We start from the raw sequence: 27293 nt of genomic DNA, 5'->3' as shown, positions 1-27293 counted from the left end.
TAGTGGAAGACATTTGGATCAAGTTTTGGATCGCAACATGTTAGGCGGTGAAAGTAGATAGAGGGGAGGGGCTATCGGAGGAGAGATAATGGCGTCCACTTTGTGATCACCAAACTTTGCACCAGCGTCCTGGGACAAGTCCCAAGGCTGTTCACAGCGTCTCGTGCAGAGACGAATTATGTCACTGTTGATGGTGATGCGCCCGCCAGTTGAGGGCGTTGTTTTTGGCAGGCGCCTCAGAGCTATTCCAGAGCTGTGAACGACGTGCCAGCCTCGGTTTTCATGTGCTCCCGTTCCATCAACAACACCGGCATTCCGCGACACACTGCACGCACTCATTATAGTCCCCTGTGGTAACATAAGCTAACGGGACCAAAAATTAGTCACCCCTAAAGAAATCATTACAAGAACACATCCACAAAGCACAGAGGGGGCCTGCAAAATAACTTGAGCTCCAAGACCATCCGCCACAGTACTCTCGATATCGTCGACAGCCTTGTGAACGGTCAGAACAGAAAGTCTTCCACATCTCCTAAAATGCGGCATCTTCTGTGTGAGTGGTCCAATGCTATTGCCCGAGCGGCTGTACGAAGACTGACGCCTACCTACCAAATTCATTACTTATATAGGAAAAACTGTTGCCTCTCTGAGCCCCTGGTTCTCGATGTACGCTTGCGCTTCAGAATTCGCTGACTTAGAATTTTGACGGTCAGGCAGGAGAGCGCTATCCAGTACGCTTGCTGAGGTATTACTAGCAGCACGCGTACCCGCTGGTCAGTCTATCGTACATTCCAGAATGGGGAGGTATATAACAGAGATATGGGTAAATCCTAATTTACATCTACAATGCCACAGGTAGTTAGGACTGGTAATCATCGTAAAATAAATGAACAGGAAGGAGTAGGTGTATGGATTAAGGGTGATCTTGTAAAAAAATTAAAATTGTTGGTGATGTAACACGTTATTATAGAAATTAAATAAAATATTCTCCCTCCCATGAACCATTGACCTTCCCGTTGGTGGGGAGGCTTGCGTGTCTCAACGATACAGGTAGCCGTACCGTAGGTGCAACCACAACGGAGGGGTATCTGTTGAGAGGCCAGACAAATGTGTGGTTCCTGAAGGAGGGCAGCAGCCTTTTCAGTAGTTGCAGGGGCAACAGTCTGGATGATTGACTGATCTGGCCTTGTAACACTAAGCAAAATGGCCTTGCCGTTCTGGTACTGCGAACGGCTGAAAGCAAGGGGAAACTACAGCCGTAATTTTTCCCGAGGGAATGCAGCTTTACTGTATGATTAAATGATGATTGCGTCCTCTTGGGTAAAATATTCCGGAGGTAAAATAGTCCCCCATTCGGATCTCCGGGCGGGGACTACTCAAGAGGACGTCGTTATCAGGAGAAAGAAAACTGGCATTCTACGGATCGGAGCGTGGAATGTCAGATCCCAGGCAGGTTAGAAAATTTAAAAAGGGAAATGGATAGGTTAAAGTTAGATATAGTGGGAATTAGTGAAGTTCGGTGGCATGAGGAACAAGACTTTTGGTCAGGTGAATACAGGGTTATAAATACAAAATCAAATACGGGTAACGCAGGAGTAGGTTTAATAATGAATAAAAAAATAGGAGTACGGGTAAGCTACTACCAACAGCATTGTGAACGCATTATTGTGGCCAAGATAGACACGAAGCCCAGGCCTACAACAGTGGTACAAGTTTATATGCCAACTAGCTCTGCAGATGACGAAGAAATTGATGAAATGTATGATGAGATAAAAGAAATTATTCAGGTAGTGAAGGGAGACGAAAATTTAATAGTCATTGGTGACGGGAATTCGAGTGTAGGAAAAGGGAGAGAAGGAAACATAGTAGGTGAATATGGGTTGGAGGTAAGAAATGAAAGAGGAAGCCGCCTGGTAGAGTTTTACGCAGAGCATAACATAATCATAGCTAACACTTGGTTCAAGAATCATGAAAGAAGGTTGTATACATGGAAGAACCCTGGAGATACTAAAAGGTATCAGATAGATTATATAATGGTATTATGGAAATGGAAGAGGATGTAGATGAAGATGAAATGGGAGATATGATACTGCGTGAAGAGTTTGACAGAGCACTGAAGGACCTGAGTCGATACAAGGCCCCCGGAGTGGACAACATTCCATTAGAACTACTGACAGCCTTGGGAAAGCCAGTCCTGACAAAACTCTACCATCTGGTGAGCAAGATGTATGAGACAGGTGAAATTCCCTCAGACTTCAAGAAGAATATAATAATTCCAATCCCAAAGAAAGCAGGTGTTGACAGATGTGAAAATTACTGAACTATCAGTTTAATAAGTCACAGCTGAAAAATACTAACGCGAATTCTTTACAGACGAATGGAAAAACTGATAGAAGCCGACCTCGGGGAAGATCAGTTTGGATTCCGTAGAAATGTTGGAACACGTGAGGCAATACTGACCCTACGACTTATCTTAGAAGAAAGGTTAAGGAAAGGCAAACCTACGTTTCTAGCATTTGTAGACTTAGAGAAAGCTTTTGAGAATGTTGATTGGAATACTCTCTTTCAAATTCTGAAGGTGGCAGGGGTAAAATACAGGGAGCGAAGGGCTATTTACAATTTGTACAGAAACCAGATGGCAGTTATAAGAGTCGAGGGACATGAAAGGGAAGCAGTGGTTGGGAAGGGAGTAAGACACGGTTGTAGCCTATCCCCGATGTTATTCAATCTGTATCTGAGCAAGCAATAAAGGAAACAAAAGAAAAGTTCGGAGTAGGTATTAAAATCCATGGAGAAGAAATAAAAACTCTGAGGTTCGCCGATGACATTGAAAATCTGTCAGGGACAGCAATGGACTTGGTAGAGCAGCTGAACGGAATGAATAGTGTCTTGAAAGGAGGGTATAAGATGAACACCAACAAAAGCTAAATGCGGATAATGGAATGTAGAAGAATTAAGTCAGGAGATGCTGAGGGAATTAGATTGGGAAATGAGACACTTAAAGTAGAAAAGGAGTTCTGCTATTTGGGGAGCAAAATAACTGATGATGGTCGAAGTAGAGAGGCTATAAAATGTAGACTGGCAATGGCAAGGAAAGCGTTTCTGAAGAAGAAAAATTTGTTAACAGCGAGTATAGATTTAAATGTCAGGAAGTCGTTTCTGAAAGTATTTGTATGGAGTGTAGCCATGTGTGGAAGTGAAACGTGGACCATAAATAGTTTAGACAAAAAGAGGATAGAAGCTTTCGAAATGTGGTGCTACAGAAGAATGCTGAAGATTAGATGGGTAGATCACATAACTAATGAGGAGGTATTGAATAGAATTGGGGAGAAGAGGAGATTATGGCACAACTAGACTAGAAGAAGGGATCGGTTGGTAGGATATGTTCTGAGACATCGTGGAATCACCAATTTAGTATTGGAGGGCAGCGTGGAGGGTAAAAATCGTAGAGGGAGACCAAGAGATGAATACACTAAGCAGATTCAGAAGGATGTAGGCTGCAGTAGGTACTGGGAGATGAAGAAGCTTGCACAGGATAGAGTAGCATGGAGAGCTGCATAAAACGAGTCTCAGGAGTGAAGACCATAACACACAACATTCTAATTTCTCATAAATATACTACACATTGATCTTGCCAAAAGCCGAAAAGCAATTGATTTTGGTGTTCTAGCTCTCAGGGGCGCTCTGGGATGCTATCTGTGTGAGCTGTCGACTGCTGTGCAGGTACGTCGCATCCACATTAAACCACTTGCTGAGGACTTGACAGAGCAGTTTCTCAAAATTGCGGGCATGCTGACGTCGGCATTTTACCCGCTGTTTCAACATGTCCCATAGATTTTGTACGGGGTTCAAGTCAGCTGATTTTGCACGCCAATCGAGATGTAAGACGATGAGGGAATGATCAGAAAACCAAACACATATTTTTCCAGCACAATGAACTCTGCGGATCTCGTCTTTAAGAAGTGAGGTACCGATAACATACTCATCATGCAGATTTTGACTGAAAGACAACTGCTAATCAGAATGTTAAAATAAACATGCTGGTCCACGTTAGTTGTCGCCTCATTGAGCAGGCCCAATTCCTTTTAAAAAAGCACCCCCAAAACGTCACAGACCCACCTCCGACCTGAACCTGACCTTGCACACATTCAGGAGGAAATGTTTCATTTGGTCTTGGGTGCACTCTCTGACGTGCGTCATTTGAATATAGGGAAAAAAGTGATCCGTCAGACCACATTACGTTCCGCCAGTCAGCTACTGCACACGTTAGATGATTTCTAGCCCTTTGAAGACGCGCAGCTTTATGTGCCTGTGTGAGCAACAGTTTCTTATGAGGCGACAAACTCCAAACGTTCACCGCATGCATTTCCCAACGCAGTTTTCTTCGCTAATAGGCGGGGATGAACTCTGATTAATTGCCTGCAGCAATTCCCGTCTAGTTTGGATCCGATTTTGATTCACAAGCCGTGAAACGCGTTTCCGGTCCCTCTCAGTCAGGATATTTTTCTGACCACAGTTCTGACGTCGTGTTTCGTGGCCACGTGTCTTACACTACTGTCTGTAGACACGTTGAACAGTCCGCCGTTAAACACCAAAAAATCCAGCTACTTCATGCACTGTATTGCCATGGACATGGCCAAATACGATTGCCCCCTTTTTGCCACTCTGTCATGTCCTTACATTTACCCATGTTTACGTACAATGTCTGCTTGAAACATAAATGTTTCACAGATCGCTACCTCCTTTTGTTCTTGTAGAGGCAGTGCCCACGCCGTACAGCACGTGACTACTGTCGCGCCACTTGTCAGGGCTTAACGATTCATCTGTGCGTGCGCACTGCGGTAGCTACTTTTCAGTATCGTGAGCTTAGTTAAACCTTAGACACCGCAGTTACACTATGCAGAGGAAAGGTGGCAATGTGCAGGGTGTATGAAAATCTTCCCTGAGTGGCTACTGCAGACACAATTTGGGAGCTTCTAGCCACTAATGCTGGACGGCTTTACTTGCCGTTGGACGCTCTCTGCAGTGACCACGTGCGCGGTCTTACACACATCAAAAAAAGTTTTGCGTCACCTCGGTTCCGAGAGTTCCGGAACCTGCACAGGAAACTAGAATAGAGATCATCATAAACATCATTCCCGCCTTTTTATTGCTCATGAAAACCACACATTGCATGTTGTACCACCATACAACGAGACCTTGAGAGATGGTGGTCCAGATTGCTGTACACACTGGTACCGCTAATACCTAGTAGCACATCCCCTTGCATTGATGCTTGCCTGTATTCGTCGTGGCATACTATCCACAGGTTCATCAGGGCACTATTGGTCCAGATTGTCCCACTCCTCAATGGCGATTCGGCGTAGATCCCTCAGAGTGGTTGGTGGGTCACGTCGTCGTTAAACAGCCCTTTTCAATCTATCCCAGGCATGACTACGAAGTTTTCGCGACGGAGTCCTTACATAAGAAGTTCTCAGTTTACTTGCCGCGTCAGATTTGGATGTTCGATAGGGTTCATGCTGGAGAACATTCTGGTCACTCTAGTCGAGCGATTAGTTATCCTGAAGAAAGTCATTCACAAGATGTTCACGATGGTAACGCGAATTGTCGTCCATGAAGACGAATACTGCGCCAATATGCTGCCGATTTGGTTGCACTATCGGTCGGAGGATGACATTCACGTATCGTACAGCCGTTACGGCGCCTTCCATGACCACCAGCTGCGTAAGTCGGCCCCACATACTGCCACCCCAAAACAGCAGGGAACCTCCACCTTGCTGCATTCGCTGGACTGTGTCGAAGGCGTACAGCCTGACCGGTTTGCCTCCAAACACGTCTCCGACGATTGTCTGGTTGAAGGTATATGTGACACTCATCGGTGAAGAGAACGTGATACCAATCCTGAGCGGTCCATTCGGCCCATCTGTACCGCATTGCATGGTGTCATGGTTGCAAAGATGGACCTCACCATGGACGCCGAGAGTGAAGTTGCGCGTCATGCAGCCTATTGCGCACAGTTTGAGTCGTAACACGGCGTCATGTGGCTGCACGGAAAACATTATCCAACATTGTAGCGTTACTGTCAGTGTTCCTCCAAGTCATAATCTGTACGTAGCGGTCATCCACTGCAGTAGTAGTCCGAACAACATCGCTTTGGTTCACTCCGAGACGCCTGAACACTTTCCTTGTCGAAAGCGCTTCCTGGCACAAAGTAACAATGCGGACGCGATCCAACCGTGGTAATGACCGTCTAGGTATGGTTGAACTACAGACAACACGATCCGTTTACCTCCTTTCTGGTGGAATGACTGAAAGTGATCGGCTGTCGGACCCCCTCTGTCTAAAAGACGCTGCTCATGCATGGTTGTTTACGTCTTTGGACGGGTTTAGTGACGTCTCTGAACAGTCAAAGGGACTGTGTATCTGATACAATATCCACAGTCAGTGTCTATCTTCAGGAGTTCTGGGAACTGGGGTGATATGAAACTTCTTTTGATGTGTGTAGTTTGGAGTGGCCTCACTCGGTGGACGTACTGTGCGTCCAGTTGGAGTGCGCCTCACCTCAGCTTTCTCATTTGACTCGTTGTCAGTACAAATGTATAGCACTGATTTTGTATCAGATATGTTACATGAAGTATGATCAGCTAAAACTACCAATCTTTCTGCGTGCTAAAAAAAAAAAAAAAAAGGAAAAAAATATCCTGTCAAATCTCAAAAACGTTATTTCTATCTCAGACGGTTCCTGAGGACAAACTGTTTCAGTCGAAACTCAGAATACCTCCAGAAACAAATGTCGAAAGATCAAATTGTCAACTGTACTAAACTACGTGGATTTCTGGGACGTAATTTCATTTTATGCCACGTTAAAAGAAGGATAATTGTAGTTACAAATAGAAATACATTTTAGTTTTCTCTTAAAATCATTAATAGGTGCTACCTAGGGTTACTCTGTCGCACGGAGACCAGGGGATCCTTACACTAAAATGTCGGAAAACATCGCTTATTAGTTAAGCACCGCCGTTCTGTCCACGGACGCATCAAGCGAACCCGGCCGACCGCCGCGTCATCCATTAGCCAATAGTGGCATGTGGATGCGGTATGTAGAGGAGGGGATCAGCACAACATACTCGTGGGATAGCAACCTGGCGCCGCTACTGCTCGGTTGAGTAGCTCCTAAGTTGGCAACTCGAGGCTGAGTGTACCCCGTTCCTGTCCTCCCGCTAAGGAAAAGTCTCTAGCAGTACCAGGAATCGAACCTGGCCCCTCCGTATGTCAGTCAGTCACGCTTACCATTCAGCTACGGAAGTGGAGAAAACATCTCTGAACAGCCTCCAATATTTTGTCAGCCGAGGTCGGGTTCACAGCTGCATGACAATGAAACACTTCATTTCTCACAGAACCCTTCTTTTGACAGCGCAACTAAAAACTTTGTTTTCATATGGCTCTGAGCACTATGGGACTTAACATCTGAGATCATCATTTTCCTAGAATTAGAACTGCTTAAACCTAACTAACTTAAGGACATCACACACATCCATGCCTGAGGCAGGATTCGAACCTGCAACCGTAGAAGCAGCGCGGTTCCGGACTGAAGCTCCTAGAACCGCTCGGCTACAAAGGCCTGCAAAAATTGTTTTGAATTGTGAGTTTAGAAATGCGGTATTCCACTAAATATCCCAATAGTGGACACACCTGATACCATTTGTCAAGAGCGGCATTCTTCTGTTGTCAGTCGAGGAAGATCGGGACACAGAAGTGGCCTTCGACTGATGGCGGTATACTGTAGTTAAAGTGAGGTGGCAAAAAGTCAAGAGATAGCGATATGCCCGTATATAGATGGCGGTAGTATCACATACCCGGGGCATAAGAGGGTAGGCATTTGTAACCAGGTAATACAAGTGGAAAGGTTTCCGACGTGATTATGGCAGCACGACGGGAATTAAAAGAATTTCAGCACGGAATGATAGTTGGAGCTAGACTCTCAGGATATTCCGTTTCGGAAATCGTTAGGGGATTCAATATTTCGACAGCCACAGCGTCAAGAATGTGCCGGGAGTACAAAATTTCAGACATTTCCCCTCGCCAACGGCTTTCAATTAACGACCATGAGTAGCGACATTTGCGTAGAGATGTCAGCGCTGACAGACAGGCAACACTGTGCAACGTACGACGAACGTATCCATTACGTCAGTGCAGACGACCGACGCGAGTACCTTTGCTAACAGTACGAAATCGCCTGCAGCGCATCTCCTGGGCTCGTGACCATATCGGTTGGACACTAGACGACTGGAATACCTTGGACGGGTAAGATGAGTCCCGATTTCATTTGTTACGAGGAGGTGGTAGGGTTCGATTGTAGCGCAGACCCCCCAAAGACACGGACCCAAGTTGTCAACAAGGCACTGGTGTGGGCAGTGTTTACATGGAATGGACTGGGTCCCCTGGTCCAATTAAAACGATCATCTACATCTACATCTACATGGTTACTCTGAAATTCACACTTAAGTGCCTGGCAGAGGGTTCATCGAACCATTTTCATACTACTTCTCTACCATTCCGCTCTCGAATGGCGCGTGGGAAAAAGGAACACCTAAATCTTTCCGTTCGAGCTTTGAATTCTCTTATTTTATTATGATGATCATTTCTCCCTACGTAGGTGTGTGTCAACAAAATATCTTCGCATTCGGAAGAGAAAGTTGGCGATTGAAATTTCGTAAATAGATCTCGCCGCAATGAAAACCGCCTTTGTTTCAGTGACTGCCACCCCAACTCGTGTATCATATCAGTGACACTCTCACCCCTATTGCGCGATAACACGAAACGGGCTGCCCTTCTGTGCACTGTTTCGATGTCCTCCGTCAATCGCCCGCATCTCGTGGTCGTCCGGTAGCGTTCTCGCTTCCCACGCCCGGGTTCCCGGGTTCGATTCCCGGCGGGGTCAGGGATTTTCTCTGCCTCGTGATGGCTGGGTGTTGTGTGCTGTCCTTAGGTTAGTTAGGTTTAAGTAAAGTTCTAGGGGACTGATGACCATAGATGTTAAGTCCCATAGTGCTCAGAGCCATTTGAACCATTCCTCCGTCAATCCTACCTGGTAAGGATCCCACATCGCGCAGGAATATTCCAGCAGAGGACGGACAAGTGTAATGTAGGCTGTCTCTTTAGTGGATTTTTCACATCTTCTAAGTGTTCTGCCAACAAAGCGCAAAGTGAAAATGGTTATGTTCGGCTACTTGGAGACAATTTTCACGGACCTCATGCTCCTAAACAACGACGGAATTTTTATGGGTGAGAATGTGCCATGTCAGCGGACCACAATTGTTCGCGATTGGTTTGAAGATCATTCTGGACAATTCCAGCGAATAATTTGGCTATCCAGAATGTCCGTCATGAATCCCATCGCACTTTTATGGGACATAATCGAGAGGTCAGTTCGTGCACAAAATCCAACACCGGCAACGCTTTCGCAATTATGGACGGTTATGGAGGCAGCATGGCTTAATATTTGTGAAGGGGACTTAGAAAGACTTGTTGAATCCATGTCACGTCTCATTGCTGTACTAAGTCGGGCACAGTGAGGTCCGACACGATATTAAAAGGTATCCTACGATTTTTGTCAAAGTGTAAGTTGCTTTTTCTATTTTTCGTTTTTGGTTTTGGAGATTTGAAGTTTTAACTTAGAGCCTTGGACTTCGGTATAACCACTGTTTCAGAACTATCGCAGCCGGAGTCGGAGGTGCAATGTCGATCGAAAGTTTGGATCTTTTCGGGTCGGAGGTGAGGCTCCGTTACATGGGTAGTGAAGAGACGGCTGCTGTGAGAGCCAAGAGTGGATGCCGGCCGAGCACTCCCGGCCCGCTGTTTCCCGGGCCAGATAATGGAGCCGGCGCGCTAATTTTACAGTCAACGGAAATAGCGGCAGCGGAGTTTCGCGGGCGGCGCCGCCGCCGGCTGACGTGCGAGGCGGAAGGGGGCGGCGGCAGAACAGCGGCGGGGTTACGCAACACGGCGCGTCTGCAGGCCCTCCAGTCGCCTTCCACCTGGGCGCCGCGCGGGGTGCCTGCACACAGGGGACAGGGGAGGCCCCTTGCCAAACACTTGCGGATCGCGACGCACCGCCCTCGACGGCCACGCCGACAGCTGCGCCGCACAGTGGACGGATAATGAATCACGTCCTCCGTCCGCGGAACCGTGTGGCAATTCCCTTGAGCGACAAGTGACACCGGAATTTACCGCAGTTACCAATTCTACCTGACAGAAGTGAGACACAGTCCTTTATTCCGTTAATCGCACATACAGAGCCGAGTTAGTGTGCCGCGCTTGGAACTAATTGTCTTCCGTAGCAGCGCACACGACTAACATGAGCGAGGTGAGTCTTTGCGACGGAAGTAGTTTAGAAGTGGTCGTTTGTGAACTATGTTTGGCTCACCGTTCCTCATCGCTACATGTCAATCCGATTCTAAAAACTGTCTTTAACGCTGATGCCTTTTGTGGTGGCTATGTTAACACGAAGAGTAAGTAATATTATAGAATATCCCATTTACCAAACACCAGCGATATTTCGAAGACGACCTCACAAAGCATAGCCTAGGATACTGGGCAGGTTATAGTCTATGGCCACCGCAAGATGTGTTCAACAAGTGGAACCAATTTCGACAGTGTGAAAGTCATGTGAGCACGTAGTACGATCAGTGCTTGTTCAAAATTAACGTACGTTCTTGAAAAAAAGTGTATTTCTCTTTATCGCACATCCCGCTAAAATATAAACAATCTGTTGTTAAACGTAATAGCTTTACATAGGTGTTCCGCCTACATGTAATAAATAACACACTAAATAACTAATCAACAATATGCTGCAATCCAGTCTTGTAGATACAAAAAGTGCACAAATCAAGTCTTACAGCTTCTAAACACTTGCGCGAACTTTTGATTTTCTTATACGAAGACCTCATATTCGATGAAAAAGTGTTTTTTTCCTCCTTCATAAGGAAGTTGCCGCATTGCGCCCATTTCACCAAACGTGCCAACAAGATGATCACGTAACCAGTAAAGAAAAGCATTCTTTAACTGAGCGCTGCTGCTCTTAACGCCTTCGGTATCTTCGACCTTAAAAAGCAAAGGAACTTTAATCTGGGGTATATCTATACATTGCTGAAGAATTTTATAAGCGTTTAAAGCGGTACTCAGAATAATTTTCGGAGTCAGTCTGCGATCTTATGGTGTGTTGTACGTGCCATTCCTCTACGTATATTCCCTCATGGGCTTTGTGGTTAATAATATGGACACTTTCAAAAGGTTCAAAATGGCTCAGAGCACTATTGGACTTAACTTCTGAGGTCATCAGTCCCCTAGAACTTAGAACTACTTAAACCTAACCAACCGAAGGACATCACACACATCCATGCCCAAGGCAGGATTCGAACCTGCGACCGTAGCGACTTTCAAAAGGAACTGCAACATTCACTCAGTGAATACTACACAGACATAAGATTTGAATTTCGATAACACTTTCTTCATCATTGCTCAAAAACTGGTGCAAAATTCTTCTGGTTTCATTTTCTGGAGACCATAAGAGACGTTCGAACAAGCGCCGATTTTGTTTAAAAAACTAAGTTGAATAGGCTGTTCACAGAATGTAGTACTAACATTCATTTGCCATGTTCACTCCCGTGTTTCTCACATTATTTTAGTCAATTTTCTGTGATCTATGCATTAATGACTCGTACTATAGCCAAGCACGTGGCAGCAGAAATTATTCCAAAGACTAGGGAAAAAACCCTTAATTTTATTTAGCATAGCTCTTTCGCAAAATTAACTCTCAAAACTGTAGCAAAAAAAAACAAATGAAAAACCTACGATACAGTTCCGTACAATGAATGTCCTTTCTCTAAACATTTTTATAACACGAAATAACAGCGAAAATTGATTTCCGTTTGAAAGGTACATTGAGAAAACAACACAGATTCCCTCGTAAACGTCTTTCTGGAGTGATGTCTACTTTTTTTCTTGATTTTAAAATTTTGCTTTAGAAATTGATCAGTTGGATTAAACATGATTTCTGCACATTATTAGAAATATCAGAATCGAAACTGAACCTAGTAGTTTTTCAGTCATGATGCTCTGTTGGATCTCTGAGTCTGCTTAATGTTGTTTTGCAAAAAGCATCCAAGATGAAATTTTGCACTTGCCTTTTTACATTCGTTAGGGGTAAATAATTTTTTTTTTTCAAAAAAATGTGTGAGAATTAGAGGCAATGTGTCTGAGGCTTTGTGTACTTCGTTACAGATTTTCTACTGCGTGATTTGAATTAAAGAACTGCGACTTGTATTTAGCTTTTCCCTTTGGTGGAAAGGACTTTAGCCTTTAGCAGTGAGAGTTGATTGTACTGGCTTAAATAGCGATCGGTTATGAAAATGTTTCGTTATTATTAGTTACGTATATCGTGTAGAACGCGTAAGTCGCACACGAAATTGCAGCAGATTATGAGTTATAGTTTCTTGCAAGATTTTAGTGACTTAAGGCTTTTTTTTCATTTTTGTTTATTTATTTATTTTTGACGCATGGTTGTCTACGCACAATGACGCATCGACAACAACTAACCAAGAAAATTATATCTTGCCACTTTAATTCCAATAAGTTGGTCTTTATTTAATTACATCGAATCTCTGCCACACTCAGGTGTTTGGGCTGTAATTTAAAGTATCTTTTTTTCCTGGCCTTATCCCATGTGTCGTCACGGGGAGGGTGTGTTAATATGTATCTGGCAATGTGTTAGGAGAGGGTTGCCGGATGTCCTCCTTCCTGTCGCTACCCCCCCCCCCCTCCCTCACCCCCCACCCATCCCGCCACGGGTCGGAAATCGTGCGTCCCTTGTGTATGGCTCAAATGGCTCTGAGCACTATGGGACTCAACATCTGAGGTCATCAGTCCCCGCCCCTTGTGTATGCGACTAGTGTCATCCATGTGAAAGTGTTAGAACTTTTTTTCGAAAATAGGTGATCGTCCTTTCCCCGCGCTTTACGAGATTGGAATAATAGAAAATTGTGAATGTGGTTCGATGAACCCTCTCCCAGGAACTTAACTGTGATTTGCAGAGTGTCCATGTAGATGTAGATAGAAATGTTAGCGAATGGTGTAACTGAGGCGGGATGTGGATGCCAGACAGCTATTCATCTACTCACATGTGGGAAATCGCCTAAAAACCACGTTCAGGTTGGCTTGCATACCAGCCCTTGTCGTTAATCCACCGGGTGGATTCGATCCGGGCCCGATGTGCCTTTCCGAATTCCGGAAGCGGCATGCTAATGCACGCGGCTTTTAAAGCAGATAGAAAGCAACGGCAGTACCATGAGAACAAGTGACAAAATAGTGTTAACTTATCAGCTAATGAATACACATGCAACGAGCTTTCAAGAAATTCCGAATAACTGTTAATGTGGGCAGAAAGGTGACCTGGATAATGAATTTGATAGGCTCATTGCATAACAATTACGATTCTTAGAATTTCAGATCACAAAAATTCTTTAGTATGTGTAATTTTATTCAGCAAATACATATTAGATTTTAATGTTGCTGTAAACATCAACTAAATTTCTGCTCTCTAGCCGCGCGGGTTAGCTGCGTTGTCTGAGGCGTCTTGTTAGCGTCCGTGCGGCTGCCCCCGTCGGTGGTTCGAGTCCTCCCTCGCGCATGGGTGCGTGTGTTGTCCTTAGCGTAAGTTAGTTTAGGTTAGATTAAGTAGTGTGTACGCTTAGGGACCGATGACCTGAGTAGTTTGGTCCCATTCTTACCACAAATTTGCCAATTTTCTGCTCTCTAGGTCCGGTAGTTTCGAATAACAACCACTGTGAACTTATTTCGTTGCAAGAGGTATTTATGCGCAAGAAAGAGGATAATGCAGATGAAATATTACGTATCAGAGAGCTCACTAAAATGAAATGAAATGATGGTATGGCATTACTGGCCGGGAGACCCCGCCTGGGGTATTTCGGCCACCTAGTGCAAGTCTTTTTACCTGTCGCCACTTCGATGACTTGCTTGTCGATGATAGTGAAATGACGACGAGGGTAACACAACAGTCAGTTCCCAAGAGAAGAATATCTCCAAGCCGGGCGGGAGGGCTAGAGGCATCAACGTTACCCACTACACCACCAAATGTGGACAAAGAGTTCACTGAATTCATACAAATAATTTATACACACGAACTTCCATAGCCCACAGACCAACAGAATATACTAGGAGCATGTAGGCGATGAGTCCTGACCGTGGATAACAATGCAAGTGAGTCCAAATAACAGTCTATCCAAATTTATGTTTTTCGTTGTTTTCCAAAATCACTCCACGTGAATGCCATGTGGTTACATTCAATGCCGCGGTTGAATTCTGTCTAATCCACCATTTTTCTACGTCGCTAATAACTTCATCGTCAACGGAACGGAAAAATTCAAACTTTATTAACTGTTTTAACCAGGTATATCAGGGTTCTTGAGCCTACGACTGCCTCATGCGGCGGCTTCATAACAGCATAAAGCTAACATCACCTAACGGAAAGGCAATTCCCCGTTGTAAGATTCATTGGTTCATACCAGAGGTAACGCAGAGTAGCCTTACGTCACTCCCAGAGGCGTTATTTCTCAGATGATCTCATTCTTTTTGCTCGAATAACTGAGCAGAACGAAAACAAGACTCCCTAAAAATCACGCAATGGATTTTTGTCCGAAATTTTCATAGCGAAACGGAAAGTGAGAAGTGGACAATTGGAGTATCAAATTGACCAGTGAGAGTTGTAGTACTACAATCAGTGTAATTAAGAAAATAATAGAAAACGTCGATATTTAAATATATTATATTTTTCAAAAAGACTTGAAAATAAAAAAATGAAAAAGATCAAATATTTGTGGAAATGAGTTGTCTAAAAGTAAGACATAAAATAGAGTATAGAAACATTTTACGCGCCTTTGAATTATGCTCAAAGTCATGTGCAGCAAATATCATCTAGTACTCTTTACAATTTTGTGTTAAATATTGAACTTTACATTCTCATCTCATTTGGTGTGCATGATATCGAGCACCATTCAAACGAGAGTCAAATGTTTCTGTAATAGGCTTCATTTCTTCTTTTTAGGCAGATCATTTCACAAAATATTTGACCTTTTTTAATTTTTTTTGTATATTTTGCAAACTTGTGTTTTGTTTAGTGGAAAGGAAAAAAGAATCACGCTGGGACGTTCCCTCGCTTTAAAATCGGGTATGTGATGGGATCGACTGTCAGTATGACTTCTAGTAGCTCATTCCACATGCTATGCCGCTGTGTAAACTAGAGAACTTGAGGAGTCCTCGTCGCCTAGAGATGTGTGAAGATACCTGCTTCTTAAATCGATCGTTGTCTGCGTTGGAAACAGTTGTGAAACTTCTGTAATATCCTAATTCGAAAATGGACACACGCATTTCTTCCCTTGTGAGTTATGTTATTCGTATAAATCACAACAGTGGCTTTGTTGCGTTTGTTCGATGACGTAATCATAGTCCCGGCCACATCGCCAAAATACAAGAGCAAAATTCAGTTGTTGCCATTATCAAAGAATAATGAATATGAATGAAATCGAAACTGACAATATATTATGTAAAGTTAAATCAGGTGATTTTTGACTGATAATATTGCAGCACGTGCAGGACTTAAATTCTCATTCTCAGGAGAAAAAAAGAAACGTATGCAGGAAGGTAGTAATTTACAAATTTTGAAAGACGCCCCTGCATTTATAAACATTTAAAGACAGAAATTTAATTCCTGATGTTTTTCAATAAATTTGTGTTCTGTGTATAGGCTAATTTCCATTCCCACGTAGTGCATTGCTCAATATTTCACCTGTTCTGGACCTTTACGTGCATATAATACTTGAATCGCTGCGACCCAGCTTGCCACGCCAGATGAGATAGCAGAGCCATAGAAAGTAATCGTTTTAGGTGACAAACCCGCTCTCGATCTCTCTCTCTCTCTCTCTCTCTCTACCTCTACGGCCAATTCCTTGCCTCCCATTGACTTACTTCAGTTAGTGTTGCAACTCTGACTTCGCTTTCAACGAACAAGAAAAGATTCCAAGTGATACAAGATACTAAAGGTTCGGACTCCTTCAGTTAGCGTGTTTGTGTTATAACAGCGTATTTTAAGAGTAAGACACATTAGCTCTGTCAAAACACGTGCGCAGGCAAGTGAGTGTATGTATGTATCGAGATAGGATGAGAGTGAAGTGATGGGCTTTTATCAAAGATATTATGATATCAATTTCTAAGTATTAAACAGCTAAATCACATTCGTCTTGGAAAGTCTTAATATGTACTCTAATAACCACGATATTACGTACTTACTCAAGCTTTACATCAGCATACTTTACTTTACATCAGCAAATTTAAATACTTATAATGTTATTTTATTATTATTAAATGATTATTTTAATAAATTTATTTACCTAGGATTATAGCTACTTATGTTTTTAGCTTAAAATAGGTTATTATATTATAAAATATATAATAATATGTAATTTAATATTAAATATTATTATAATTAGATATAATAAATAAAATTAATAATCTTAAATATAAAATATTATATTAATATAAATAATTATATTAATTATAATAATATAATTATATAATTATCTATAATAATAATCTTTGGTATTTACTTATTTATTTTTTGGCCAGATGCACTTCCTACTGCCATATGGTCATACTAATCAGGGAAGGGCTGTGGGGAATGTAAAAATCGTTCATGCCACGATTCATCTAAGTAAAATCATGCAGAAAGTTGAGTGTGGCAGCGTGCTGCAGACTTGTCGAAAAATTCACTGGAAATCTTCGAGTTGTTGTAAGACACTAAATGCGTCGACTTTTCCGTAAGTTGTTTAAGGAGAGATAGGTCCTCCAATTTGAAGAGAAGAATAAAAAAATCTGAAAGTGAATTAAAAAAGTCGAATATCTTGAACAATTAACATCACAGAAACGTGAGTAATCAGAAATCTGTATTCTATTCTGTAACGTTAGTTGTTCGACGAGACTTGTGAGAAATACACTGAAGAGCCAAAGAAACTGGCTAATATCGTGCAGGGCTCCTGCGAGAAGTTCCGCAGCATTACGTGGCATGGACTCGACTAATGTCTGAAGTAGTGCTGAAGGGAACCGACACCATGAATCCTGCAGAGTACGAAAGGGTGGAGATCTCTTCTGAGCAGTACGTTGCAAGACATCACAGATATCCTCAATAATGTTCATATCTGGGGAGATTGGCGGCCATCGGAAGTGTTTAAACTCAAATGAGTGTTCCTGGAGCCACTCTGTAGCAACTCTGCACGTGCGGTGTGTCGCATTGTCATGCTGGAATTGCCCAACTCCGTCGGAATACACAATAGACTTGAATGGATGCCTGTGATCAGACAGGATGCTTACGTACGTGTTACCTGTCACAGTCGTATCTAGAAGTATCAGGGGTCCCATATCACTCCAACTGCACACGCCCCACACCATTACAGAGCCTCCAAGGACTTGAACAGTCCCCTGCTGACATGCAGGGTCCACGGATTCATGAGGTTGTCTCCACACCCGTACACGTCCATCCACTCGATACAATTTGAAACGAGACTCGTCCGATCAGGTAACAGTCCAATGTCGGTGTTGACGGGCCCAGGTGGAACGTAAAGCTTTGGGTTAGGCAGTCATCAAGGTTACATGAGTGGGCCTTCGGCTCCGAAAGCCCATATCGATGATGGTTCGTTGAATGGTTCGCAAGCTGACACTTGCTGATGATCCAGCCTTGAAATCTGCAGCAATCTGCGGAAGGATTGCACTTTTGTCACGTTGAACGATACTCCTCAGTCGTCCTCTGTCCCGTTCTTGAAGGATCTTTTTCAGGCCGCACGATATCCGATACCTGATGTTTTACCGGATTCCTGATATTCACGGTACACTCGTGAAATGGTCGTACAGGAAAATCCCCACTTCATCGCTACCTCGGAGATGCTGTGCCCCATCGCTCGTGTGCCAACTATAACACTACTTTCAAACTCCCTTAAATCTCGATAACCTGCCATTGTAGTAGCTGTAAACGATCTAAGAAGTTCTCCAGTCACTTGTTGTTTTACATATCCGTTTCCGACCGCAGCGCCGTATTCTGCTTGTTTACATGTCTCTGTATTTGAATACTCATGCCTATACCAGTTTCTTTGGAGCTTCAGTGCATATTGTCAATTTTTTGTCTCCAGAGATTCCGAAAACATTGTTTCCAAAAATAAATTTGAAAATGACAATTATCAAAGCAAAATCACCTAAAATACTCTTACTACCTAGTCCGCACATTGCTTCAAGAGACTGCATTAACGACGCTTACTACCGAAGATATGCTGACAAAAACTTTTGTCATAAGTATAGATACTATTTCCATGGCGCTACATCTATGTAGAGCAACATATTCGCAGTTGTCAAATATTATTTTATCATGAAACCTGGTCGGAATAAAATCCAATAAATATTTAAATAACGTAGCCGTTTCACTCAACGAGCAGTCACAGGCAGCACCTGTCACGAATCAAGTTGTAGAAATATTGTTCAACAACAACGCTGATATCCGGCAGAATACCTGACACCTCAAGATATCCAAAAAATATGAATTACAAATTTTCTGACCACAATCATCCGAGCACTCCTAAAATACGCGGACTTGATCTCTAGATGTATGAGAGGCGGACCCACTACTATAAAAGGAGGTGGGGAGTATTATGTTGTGCCGGCCGCGGTGGCCGAGCGGTTCTAGGCGCTTCACTCCGGAACCGCGCGACTGCTACGGTCGCAGGTTCGAATACTGCCTCCGGCATGGACGTGTGTGATGTCCTTAGGTTAGTTAGGTTTAAGTAGTTCTAAGTCTAGGGGACTGCTGACCTCAGAAGTTAAGTCCCATAGTGCTCAGAGCCATTTGAACCATCAGCTGTGTAACAGATCCATCGTGGATATTTCAGCCTTTCTAAAGGTGCTCAAATTGGCTGTTGGTGATGTGAATGTGAAAACGCAAAGGAACAACTGCAGCATATCCGATATGCGCTGTAGCGAATTGTATTGGTAGTCATGCATACAGAATTAGTAAGAAACTTAATACTCTGATAAAATAAATCACAATTTTGAAACAGACCACACAGTTAAAATGCCATTGATGTAGCTACCAAATTAAAGACATGCCCATACCTAAAAAAGGAAAATTTGTCCCATTTGATATAGTAAATATGTATAATAATGTTCCAATAATAGAAATCATTGACATTACAAAAACAGAACCTACTCAAACATAAAAAAATTGGAGTGAAATAGGAAATTATTGAGTCGCTACAGTTGATCTTACCTTTCAACTATTTTAAAGATGAGTATGTGGTCACAACCAGATGGTGTTGCTATGGGCCATTGTGTTGCTAGCACACTGGCACATGTTTCTATAAATCATATAAAGAATCAGTTCCTTGAAAAAATTACTTGTACTTCTAGTAAGATTTTATATTACTAGCACACAGACAGATGTTTCAATAAATCATATAAAGAATCAGTTCCTTGAAAAAATTACTTGTACATCTAGCAAGATTTTATATTATATTACAAAAAGTATTTAGAGGATGCTCTTGCTCTCTCCAGTGACACAGTTGCTGAAATCGAAAGTATGCTTTCACAATTTAACAGTAAACGTCCAAAAACTGTTTTTACTGTGGAATTAGAAAAATCAACAGTCAATTAATTTCTAGATTTGATGATAAAGAATGACAATGTTGCCCACAAATTCGCAATATTTCGGAAGCCAACCTGCTCTGACAGCATAATCTACAACATTTGGTGCCACCCAGAAATGCATAAGAAAGCCTTTTTTTACTGCTTGACCAACAGATTCATTAACCTCCCATTATAACAGAACGAAATTACCGAAGAGTTGTTTATAATAAAACATTTAGCACCAAACAACGGCTACAGTGCTGATAAGGTATATAAAACGTATACTACTAAATTATATAACAAAATCAACAATATCGATAAAGAAATAACAGTAACAAGACAAACAGAACCAGAAAATAACTAAATGCACTGATTTACTTTATTATGGTGCCATATCATACAGAATAGCCGATAATTTTCGTAAAAGTAATCAGCGAATCAGGTACCGCATGAACAGCAAAGTAGGGACAATAATAATCATGCACAGAACCCACAAAACAAATCCATTTACCCAATCAGGGTGAATGTGTGGGGCAAACAGGTTCCACCAGATTCAGAGGGTACACAAACATAAGCGAAAATTACATTGTTCTCTCTGCCTAACATAAACCTATCTTGTAAATACAGTATATGAATGTCAACAAACTACAAAATTGGTTGTACCTACTGTTGATCTCTCTGTAAATTGTTCTGATTACGTTGTATTCTGTTTTGTAAATGATTGAAAATCTCTCACTGACGAAATCGTTATCGCGAAATAAAATTCTGACAGCTGCAATCAGGATGACAGCTTTTAAAAAACTATGTAAGTTGAGGACCCATATTACAAAAAAGTAAGGTATATTATTGTTCCTTACGTCTATGTTAGTCTACGTGTACATATGGCGCATTATGCTTACGTCTTAGCTGGTTGACGTGGTCCATGTTGCATCTTGAAGCGTAAATAACGTCGCCTGTCTTTTTATTATGTTACGATCATGTTATTTGCGTATACTTTTATTTGTGCGATCCTGACACAATTATTTTTGACAGCCTTTTGGACATTTGCGAATTAAGCGTTGCGACATATTTACAATGGAACTTTTGTTTCGAGGAACGTCAGTGATTAAGTTTGATTTTTCAGAGATAGTGTTTTGTGGTTTTTACATAAGTGATATTTGTTCTGTTGTTTTGCATTTATCATCGTGTAATTTGTATCACTACCAATAAATAAATATTTAGTGCAAGCCTGTACTAAAAAGTAAAAAAATTTCTTTCCATTTATGTTTTGTACATTGCATTGCCTCACTCTCATGTGCTGCCACTATTTGCGACTGTAGAACAAATTTAGTGGAACTATTTCCAATGACCATCATACGAATGTATTTATATTAAAATTACTTATTTCGCAGATGTGGCAACATGATCTGTAACTGGGAATTATTCGTCTCGTGTCCTGTCTGGGATTTCATAGTATCAGTCTTTCCGCTTCCTTTGAGCGACTCGTGGAGCAACAACTCTAATTGGTTCAATAGGATGTCAGTAAGGGTTAACAGCAGCCTGGAGTACTGAAGGCAGAGAACAAGTTTCTCTTTCGTCACGGCAAGAAACTGTGAAGTAGACTGTGAGAAGACTCTGTCTGTGACCAACAAAATTATCATCACTTGTTTCTGTCCTATAACTAGACGCTGAAAGAAACCGCGGATGGAGGAACGGTCGCATATGTGTCTGAAGTATGGTAAAGCGTCATTGAAATTCTGAACAACCTGAACTGGCCGATGTAGATGTAACTTTTATCTTTAAAAATTAATAACTTCAAAATGCCTCTAGTATTGATAACAAATAAAACGTCCACTGACAGACATTGACCACCGCTATCAAAAGACGTTGCTATATTTACATAAAATAAGTACAGTTTGAATCGTCAGTCGAAATATTGATTCTTACTATTAAAAACCTTACACGAGTGAAAAGTAATTTGAATTACAATAAGAATAGCATTAGTATGGGTCAATATATCTTACTATCAATGTATAGATGTGTAACTCTTCGTAAGTTTAGATAGTTAATTGAGAATTTTGCTAATTTAACTGATTAATGATAATGGTATGCATATACAAGGCATACTGAGACGACACACAAGATTTACATGTGAGTCGCAATGAAGCTGACAGATTGAAACGTATCAGAGGTATTAGCCTGTAAGGACGAGTTGTGCGCCATATTTAAATGTGTAGCTTTTACTAGTAATATGTACAACAAATGCATATTGTGAGTTCTGCAGATACGCGGAGTGGCCGCGCGGTTTGAGGCGCCATGTCACGGATTGTGGGGCCCCTCCTGCCGGAGGTTCGGGCATGGGTGTGTATGTTGTTCTTAGCGTAAGTTAGTTTAAGTAGCGAGTAAGTCTACGGACCTATGACCCCAGCAGTTTGGTCCTATAGAAATTCACACACATTTCAACATTTTGAGTTGTGCAACAGCAAACTTATGAGTGTTATAGGGCTGTCATATTGGCCAGGTTCAGTCCGTTTTACGCGCTCGTAGAGGCAAGACTTGCAAGGATATGCGACAAATCAGTCACTACTAAAAGTGTTAGAAGGTTTTCGTAAGGATCTGTAAAATTTCTTTGTGTGCTCGTGGACTTAGCAAAGTTTACTACAGTTGATTTAACGGATTCTAACCCTGAGCTGGAGCGTGATGTTGAGGACAGTAAATTCTAGAAAATTATCGTACATTACTAAAATTTCCCTTATTGAGACTAAAGGACCGTTGATGATTTTCATGGAACACTACCAGCGAATAGAATTTGGAATTATTTCCACAAAGTACCTCACTTACAACTCGAACACTGAAAAGCAGTTAAAAGAGAAGGCAAATAAAGTTGTCGTTGCACGCACAGCATTGAGGCACATGTACAATACACATTTCGTTTAGTACGCTGCAGTCAAGATTTGTTGTTGATGTTCATTTTCTCCTAGCCATATTCTATGTGTAATTCAATCAACTATCAGGAAACATAAGAACAGAAATAGGACGATGCGATGGGTGTGCGGCCGCCCTCTGGGCACCACTCACGAACATTAAAGCTGGCCAGACACTTTTATTAAACCCTTACACCCAAATATTGTATTATATGGTCCCATTTCGTCTATGAATGATTATTTCATAATTCTTCAGTAAAGAAAAAAATGTTGTTGGAAATGCATCGATAGCAAATGAGTAAAGGTAAACCTCCAACAATAGTAACTGTGGAAAAATGAGAATTCCTGTTTGTGACAGAAAAAGCAAGCCTTAAGAGACTTTATCCTTGCCTTCCAAAAATAAATACTCTCTTAATTGCATAACCTATCGTCGTTTTACCTTATTGTCACCTCCTGCCTGTCCGCCTCTGGTAGCTGAGTGATCAGCGCCACGAAATGTCATACCTAACGGCCCGGGTTCGATTCCCAGCTGGGCCGGAGATTTTCTCTACTCAGGGACTGGGTGTTGCGCCGTCCTCATCATTTCATCCCCATTGACAAGCAAGTCGCCGAAATGGCGTCAACTCGAAAGACTTGCACCAGGCGAATGGTCTACCCGACGGGAGGCCCTAGCCACACGGCATTTCCATTTCCGTTACCTCCTGACTAGCAGAAAGCCATATAAGCCTTTTAGCGTTGCAGATGTAACAAACCACTTTGATATTCGCTTTAACAGAGTGCAACAGCAATACCAGTAGTCACTTCGGGAAGAACATAACACTAGTTAAGGTGAAAGTTCCAAAGACTCTGTGCTATTTGCCATATCATTAAACGTAATACATTTAAATACAGTGCACATCATGTGCCATGTTGTGGAAACCTTAACGGGCTCTAACTGTATTTTAGAGATGTACACATCTCATAGTACTGAAACTTTTAGCAACGCCTCCAGGAACCTGAAACTGCCTTCGTTCTCTGACAGATCAGCATCTGCTTGGTAGAAAATTACTGGTTACTATTATACACAGCAGTCACACGTGATAGCCTAGTTGGTGTTCCGCTATCTGGAGTCAATAACCGTCGCGTAACTAGGCTGGGGCAACTGGGACCCTCGATGATGAAAGGCACCCATGCGCCTAAAATAAAGAAAAAGAAAATTTTAAAAATAAAAAGATAAACATATGCGAATCTCTTACGTCAAAGATCTGTATTAGGAACTAAAAATCAGTGAACTGAATGCAGAGAACGAAACTGTCTACATGTGAGCAAATGTTGGGGGCAAGATTACAGCGGAGCATACGTCGTGAATGATGTATACAATGGCGTGGAAAAGATAACCAAGTCACAATTTAAATTTATGACGACTGCTTGATATTTTCAGCTGTGTTGGACGCGATCTCAGAATATAAAGACGGTTGTTATTCTTATTACAGCAGTTTATTCGCCTAGATCGCTCAAAAATACTCAATGATTACTACTTTCAGTGAAATTAATCTCCACCTTCAGATCATTTGTGCAGAAAAAAATTTTACAGAGTCAGTCCACTTCTTCGATTGATCGCATTAGTGAGACACAACTTAGAGAGACGATAATCCTTAATACCATCTCTCGTCATTCAGTAAGAGAATAGTTGTGCGAAGAGCGCTCGATAGTTACAAATAAAATCCATGAGACGCGTATAAAATGTTTTCATGCTATGTCCTTGTTGATATTTGATAGGTCCCACCCCACAAATGTTTTGGAGAGGTCCAGTGGTGTTACTCGTGGCGTCATGGTGTGGGAAGGCATTCAGTATGATTTAAGGTCACGGCTTATAACCCTACCACTACTATTGTAATTTAGTATGCTTTTACCTAAATAACAGAAAAACCTGTCTCTATATTGTCACGTATACTATATTCCAACAGAACAAATAGTCATGTTACGGGATAAGCCACTTATAACCCTCTTATTAAATTTCAGTTTAGTTTGCAAATAAAGTACACTATGGGGCGACGGCCCTGTTAATACGAAAAGCTAATCAATAGAGTTACTCTTTTAACAGGATTTGACCGTGTGTTGTGTCTAATGGATTGGTAAATCAGACTATTCAATTCTCTTCCTAAGATTTTACCCAGCGGTTAAATAGAAACGCAGTAGGAATAATATTATACTGAAGCTAGGACAACTCAGTTCCAAGTTCATTTAGTGATTTAAAACATTTAATAATGGTCGCCAACTTATCGAGGCGATGAAACAGTTAAGTATTTGGAAAAGCGTACGTATGAATTTTGCCTACTTTCTTCCTACTGTTTAATTCGGTTCTTCAAATTAAATATTACTTCACGTAAACAATATTGGTGCAGACACTGGAATTTCTTTTTGACTACTATACTATACCCTTATACACTACGTTTTTAAAAGCGAAAAAGCCCAGTAGATAACTTGAAGGAAGTTAAAAAAAATTTGGCCATGTGGGATCTATAGAAAAGCATTTTCTATAATAAAAAACTTGAACACTAAAATATTTAGATCCTAAAGCACACACTTTTTATACTGATCATTTCACTTCAAGAAAACCTCTTTCTCACTGGAATTTGCTTTCAAAAGCTATTATTCTTTGAACTAACTCTGTATAGTCATTTACCAGATTCTAGTAACTTGGCTACACTCTGATTGAATTTTACTTAGGCAAACTTTTACTATAACACTTGGCAGTTGTTAAGAATATACAAAAACAATTTAAATGGTGCCTCTTCATATTAACTTGGTACTTCATAAGTCTGTAAAATAGGGTACTCGGATTCATCAAACACCAGGAAGAAACCCTATATAGGAGTATGATTATGATGGAATAACAGGGTGAAGCAGTTTCTTTAAATTTCAAGAATGTTTATTAAAACACAGTTTAAATTAATGTACAAAAGTAAAAAAAATAAAAAAGTCTTATCTGGTGGCTGTACGCTTGGGTGTGGCGAAGAAGGCTACACTATCCACAGTGTGGCCTGCAAGTCTCTCGCTGTATGCACTCAATTTCTCTTCTTGGCGTTGGTCAAATCTACATACAGTAGCCCAACAACTCGCAGCTTTGCCGCAAGCCGTTTGCAGTCTCCATCCGAGGTATTTTATGCGAATTGTCAGCAAAGCTTCTCCTGCTCCACGAAGGTGTTGCCTCAATCACTGCTGCCTACAGACTGTGTGACTTACTTCCCAACTCGCTCTAGGTAGCGCCCCAATTCGCCCTTGCCACCTTTTCCACTCCCCAGAGCCACTTTCGTTTTAAACAAAATCACACTGGCTTTTACACAACACCTATTTCTTATATTGTTGCTAAGCGTGACCATATCTTAAATTGTCAAATTTACATCAATATGAACAATTTATAGTCGACCGCTGTGGTCGAGTGGTTCTAGGCGCTTCAGTCGCGAACCGCGATCCTTCTACGGTCGCAGGTTCGAATCCTGCCTCGGACATGAATGTGTGTGAAGTCCTTAGGTTAGTTAGGTTTAAGTAGTCTAGGAGACTGATGACCTCAGATGTTAAGTCCCATAGTGCTTAGAGCCATTTGAACCATTTGAACAATTTATACACACAAATATTTTTAAATACGAAAGGTCATCAGAAAATTATTTAACGGAATAAACAATTTACATAGTATTTTACATACATTACTCGCATACAATGCAAAGAACTTCAATCTCCAGTATAACACAGATCACTTTACATATACAGAAAATATAGTACCAATATGCGAAAATTTTAAAGCAAGTAAAAATTTAAATGAACCATAAACAAATATTGTTATAGGCTGGTAGTACCTGAGACAACTCTGACTCAACAACGGTACGTTACGGACTTTCTGCGTCCGCATGAGTTATCTCTCATACGACAATATCGCGGTGTCTTTTTTCAAAAGAACAATGCTCTTCTACACAGGGCATGTGTCTCTACGAACTGTGTGAATGATGTTGGGGCACTCCAGTGACCAGCAGGATTCCCAGTTCTGTCCCCGGTAGAACGTGTGTGGGACCAGATCGGAAGTGAACTCGGTGCCAATACCAGTATCAGGGATGTCAAGGACCAGCTGCAACAGTATGGGTCAGCTTGCATCAGGAGAGGATACAATGGCCTCATGACACCCTTCCCAACTGAACTGGATCAGTGCATGCATCCAGGACGGAAGGGGCGGAGGGGAGCGGGGGGGGGGGGGGGGAGGATTCAGTGGGCCAATGACACACTGGTAAGAGGGCTCATATTGCCAAGTTCTTTGTTCATTCCACTCGAATTTGTCATCACTGAAATAACATCGCATACCCTCTCGACTTGTGAAGTTTTATTTCATTTCCCCCACCAATTTTAGGCGCTCTACTTTTTTTATCAGGTGAAGAAGAATGAGAATGTCATGCAGCGTAAACATCAAGGTAAATCGATGATTACAGGGATAAATCACATTAAAGATTTAGTTGTAATATTCTAAGCAAAACCATCAGAGAAGAAAATATATGTATTATCAAAGAAGAAACCTTCAAATGTGTATGAAATCTTATGGGACATAATTGCTAAGGTCATCACTCACTAATCTTACACACTACTTAATATAAAGTATCGTAAGGACAAACAAACACACACCCATGCCCA

The 27293-nt window shown here is 41.8% G+C and overlaps 1 protein-coding gene across 1 annotated transcript in view; it reads left to right on the top strand.

Annotated features, from left to right (window-relative positions):
* Positions 1 to 10043: 10043 nt before the first annotated feature.
* LOC126155127 (SET domain-containing protein SmydA-8-like) overlaps positions 10044 to 27293 on the top strand; it is a 128536-nt gene continuing 111286 nt past the window's right edge. The window contains exon 1 of the mRNA XM_049916209.1: positions 10044 to 10366. Coding sequence (XP_049772166.1) covers positions 10358 to 10366 — 9 coding nt within the window. The 5' untranslated portion in view covers positions 10044 to 10357. The remainder of the gene's footprint in view (positions 10367 to 27293) is intronic.

This window comes from Schistocerca cancellata, chromosome 2 (assembly GCF_023864275.1).
Source record: "Schistocerca cancellata isolate TAMUIC-IGC-003103 chromosome 2, iqSchCanc2.1, whole genome shotgun sequence".
NCBI classification, from domain to species: Eukaryota; Metazoa; Arthropoda; class Insecta; order Orthoptera; family Acrididae; genus Schistocerca; species Schistocerca cancellata.
Note: the sequence above shows the minus strand (reverse complement) of the source record. Positions and strands in the feature narration are given on the sequence as shown.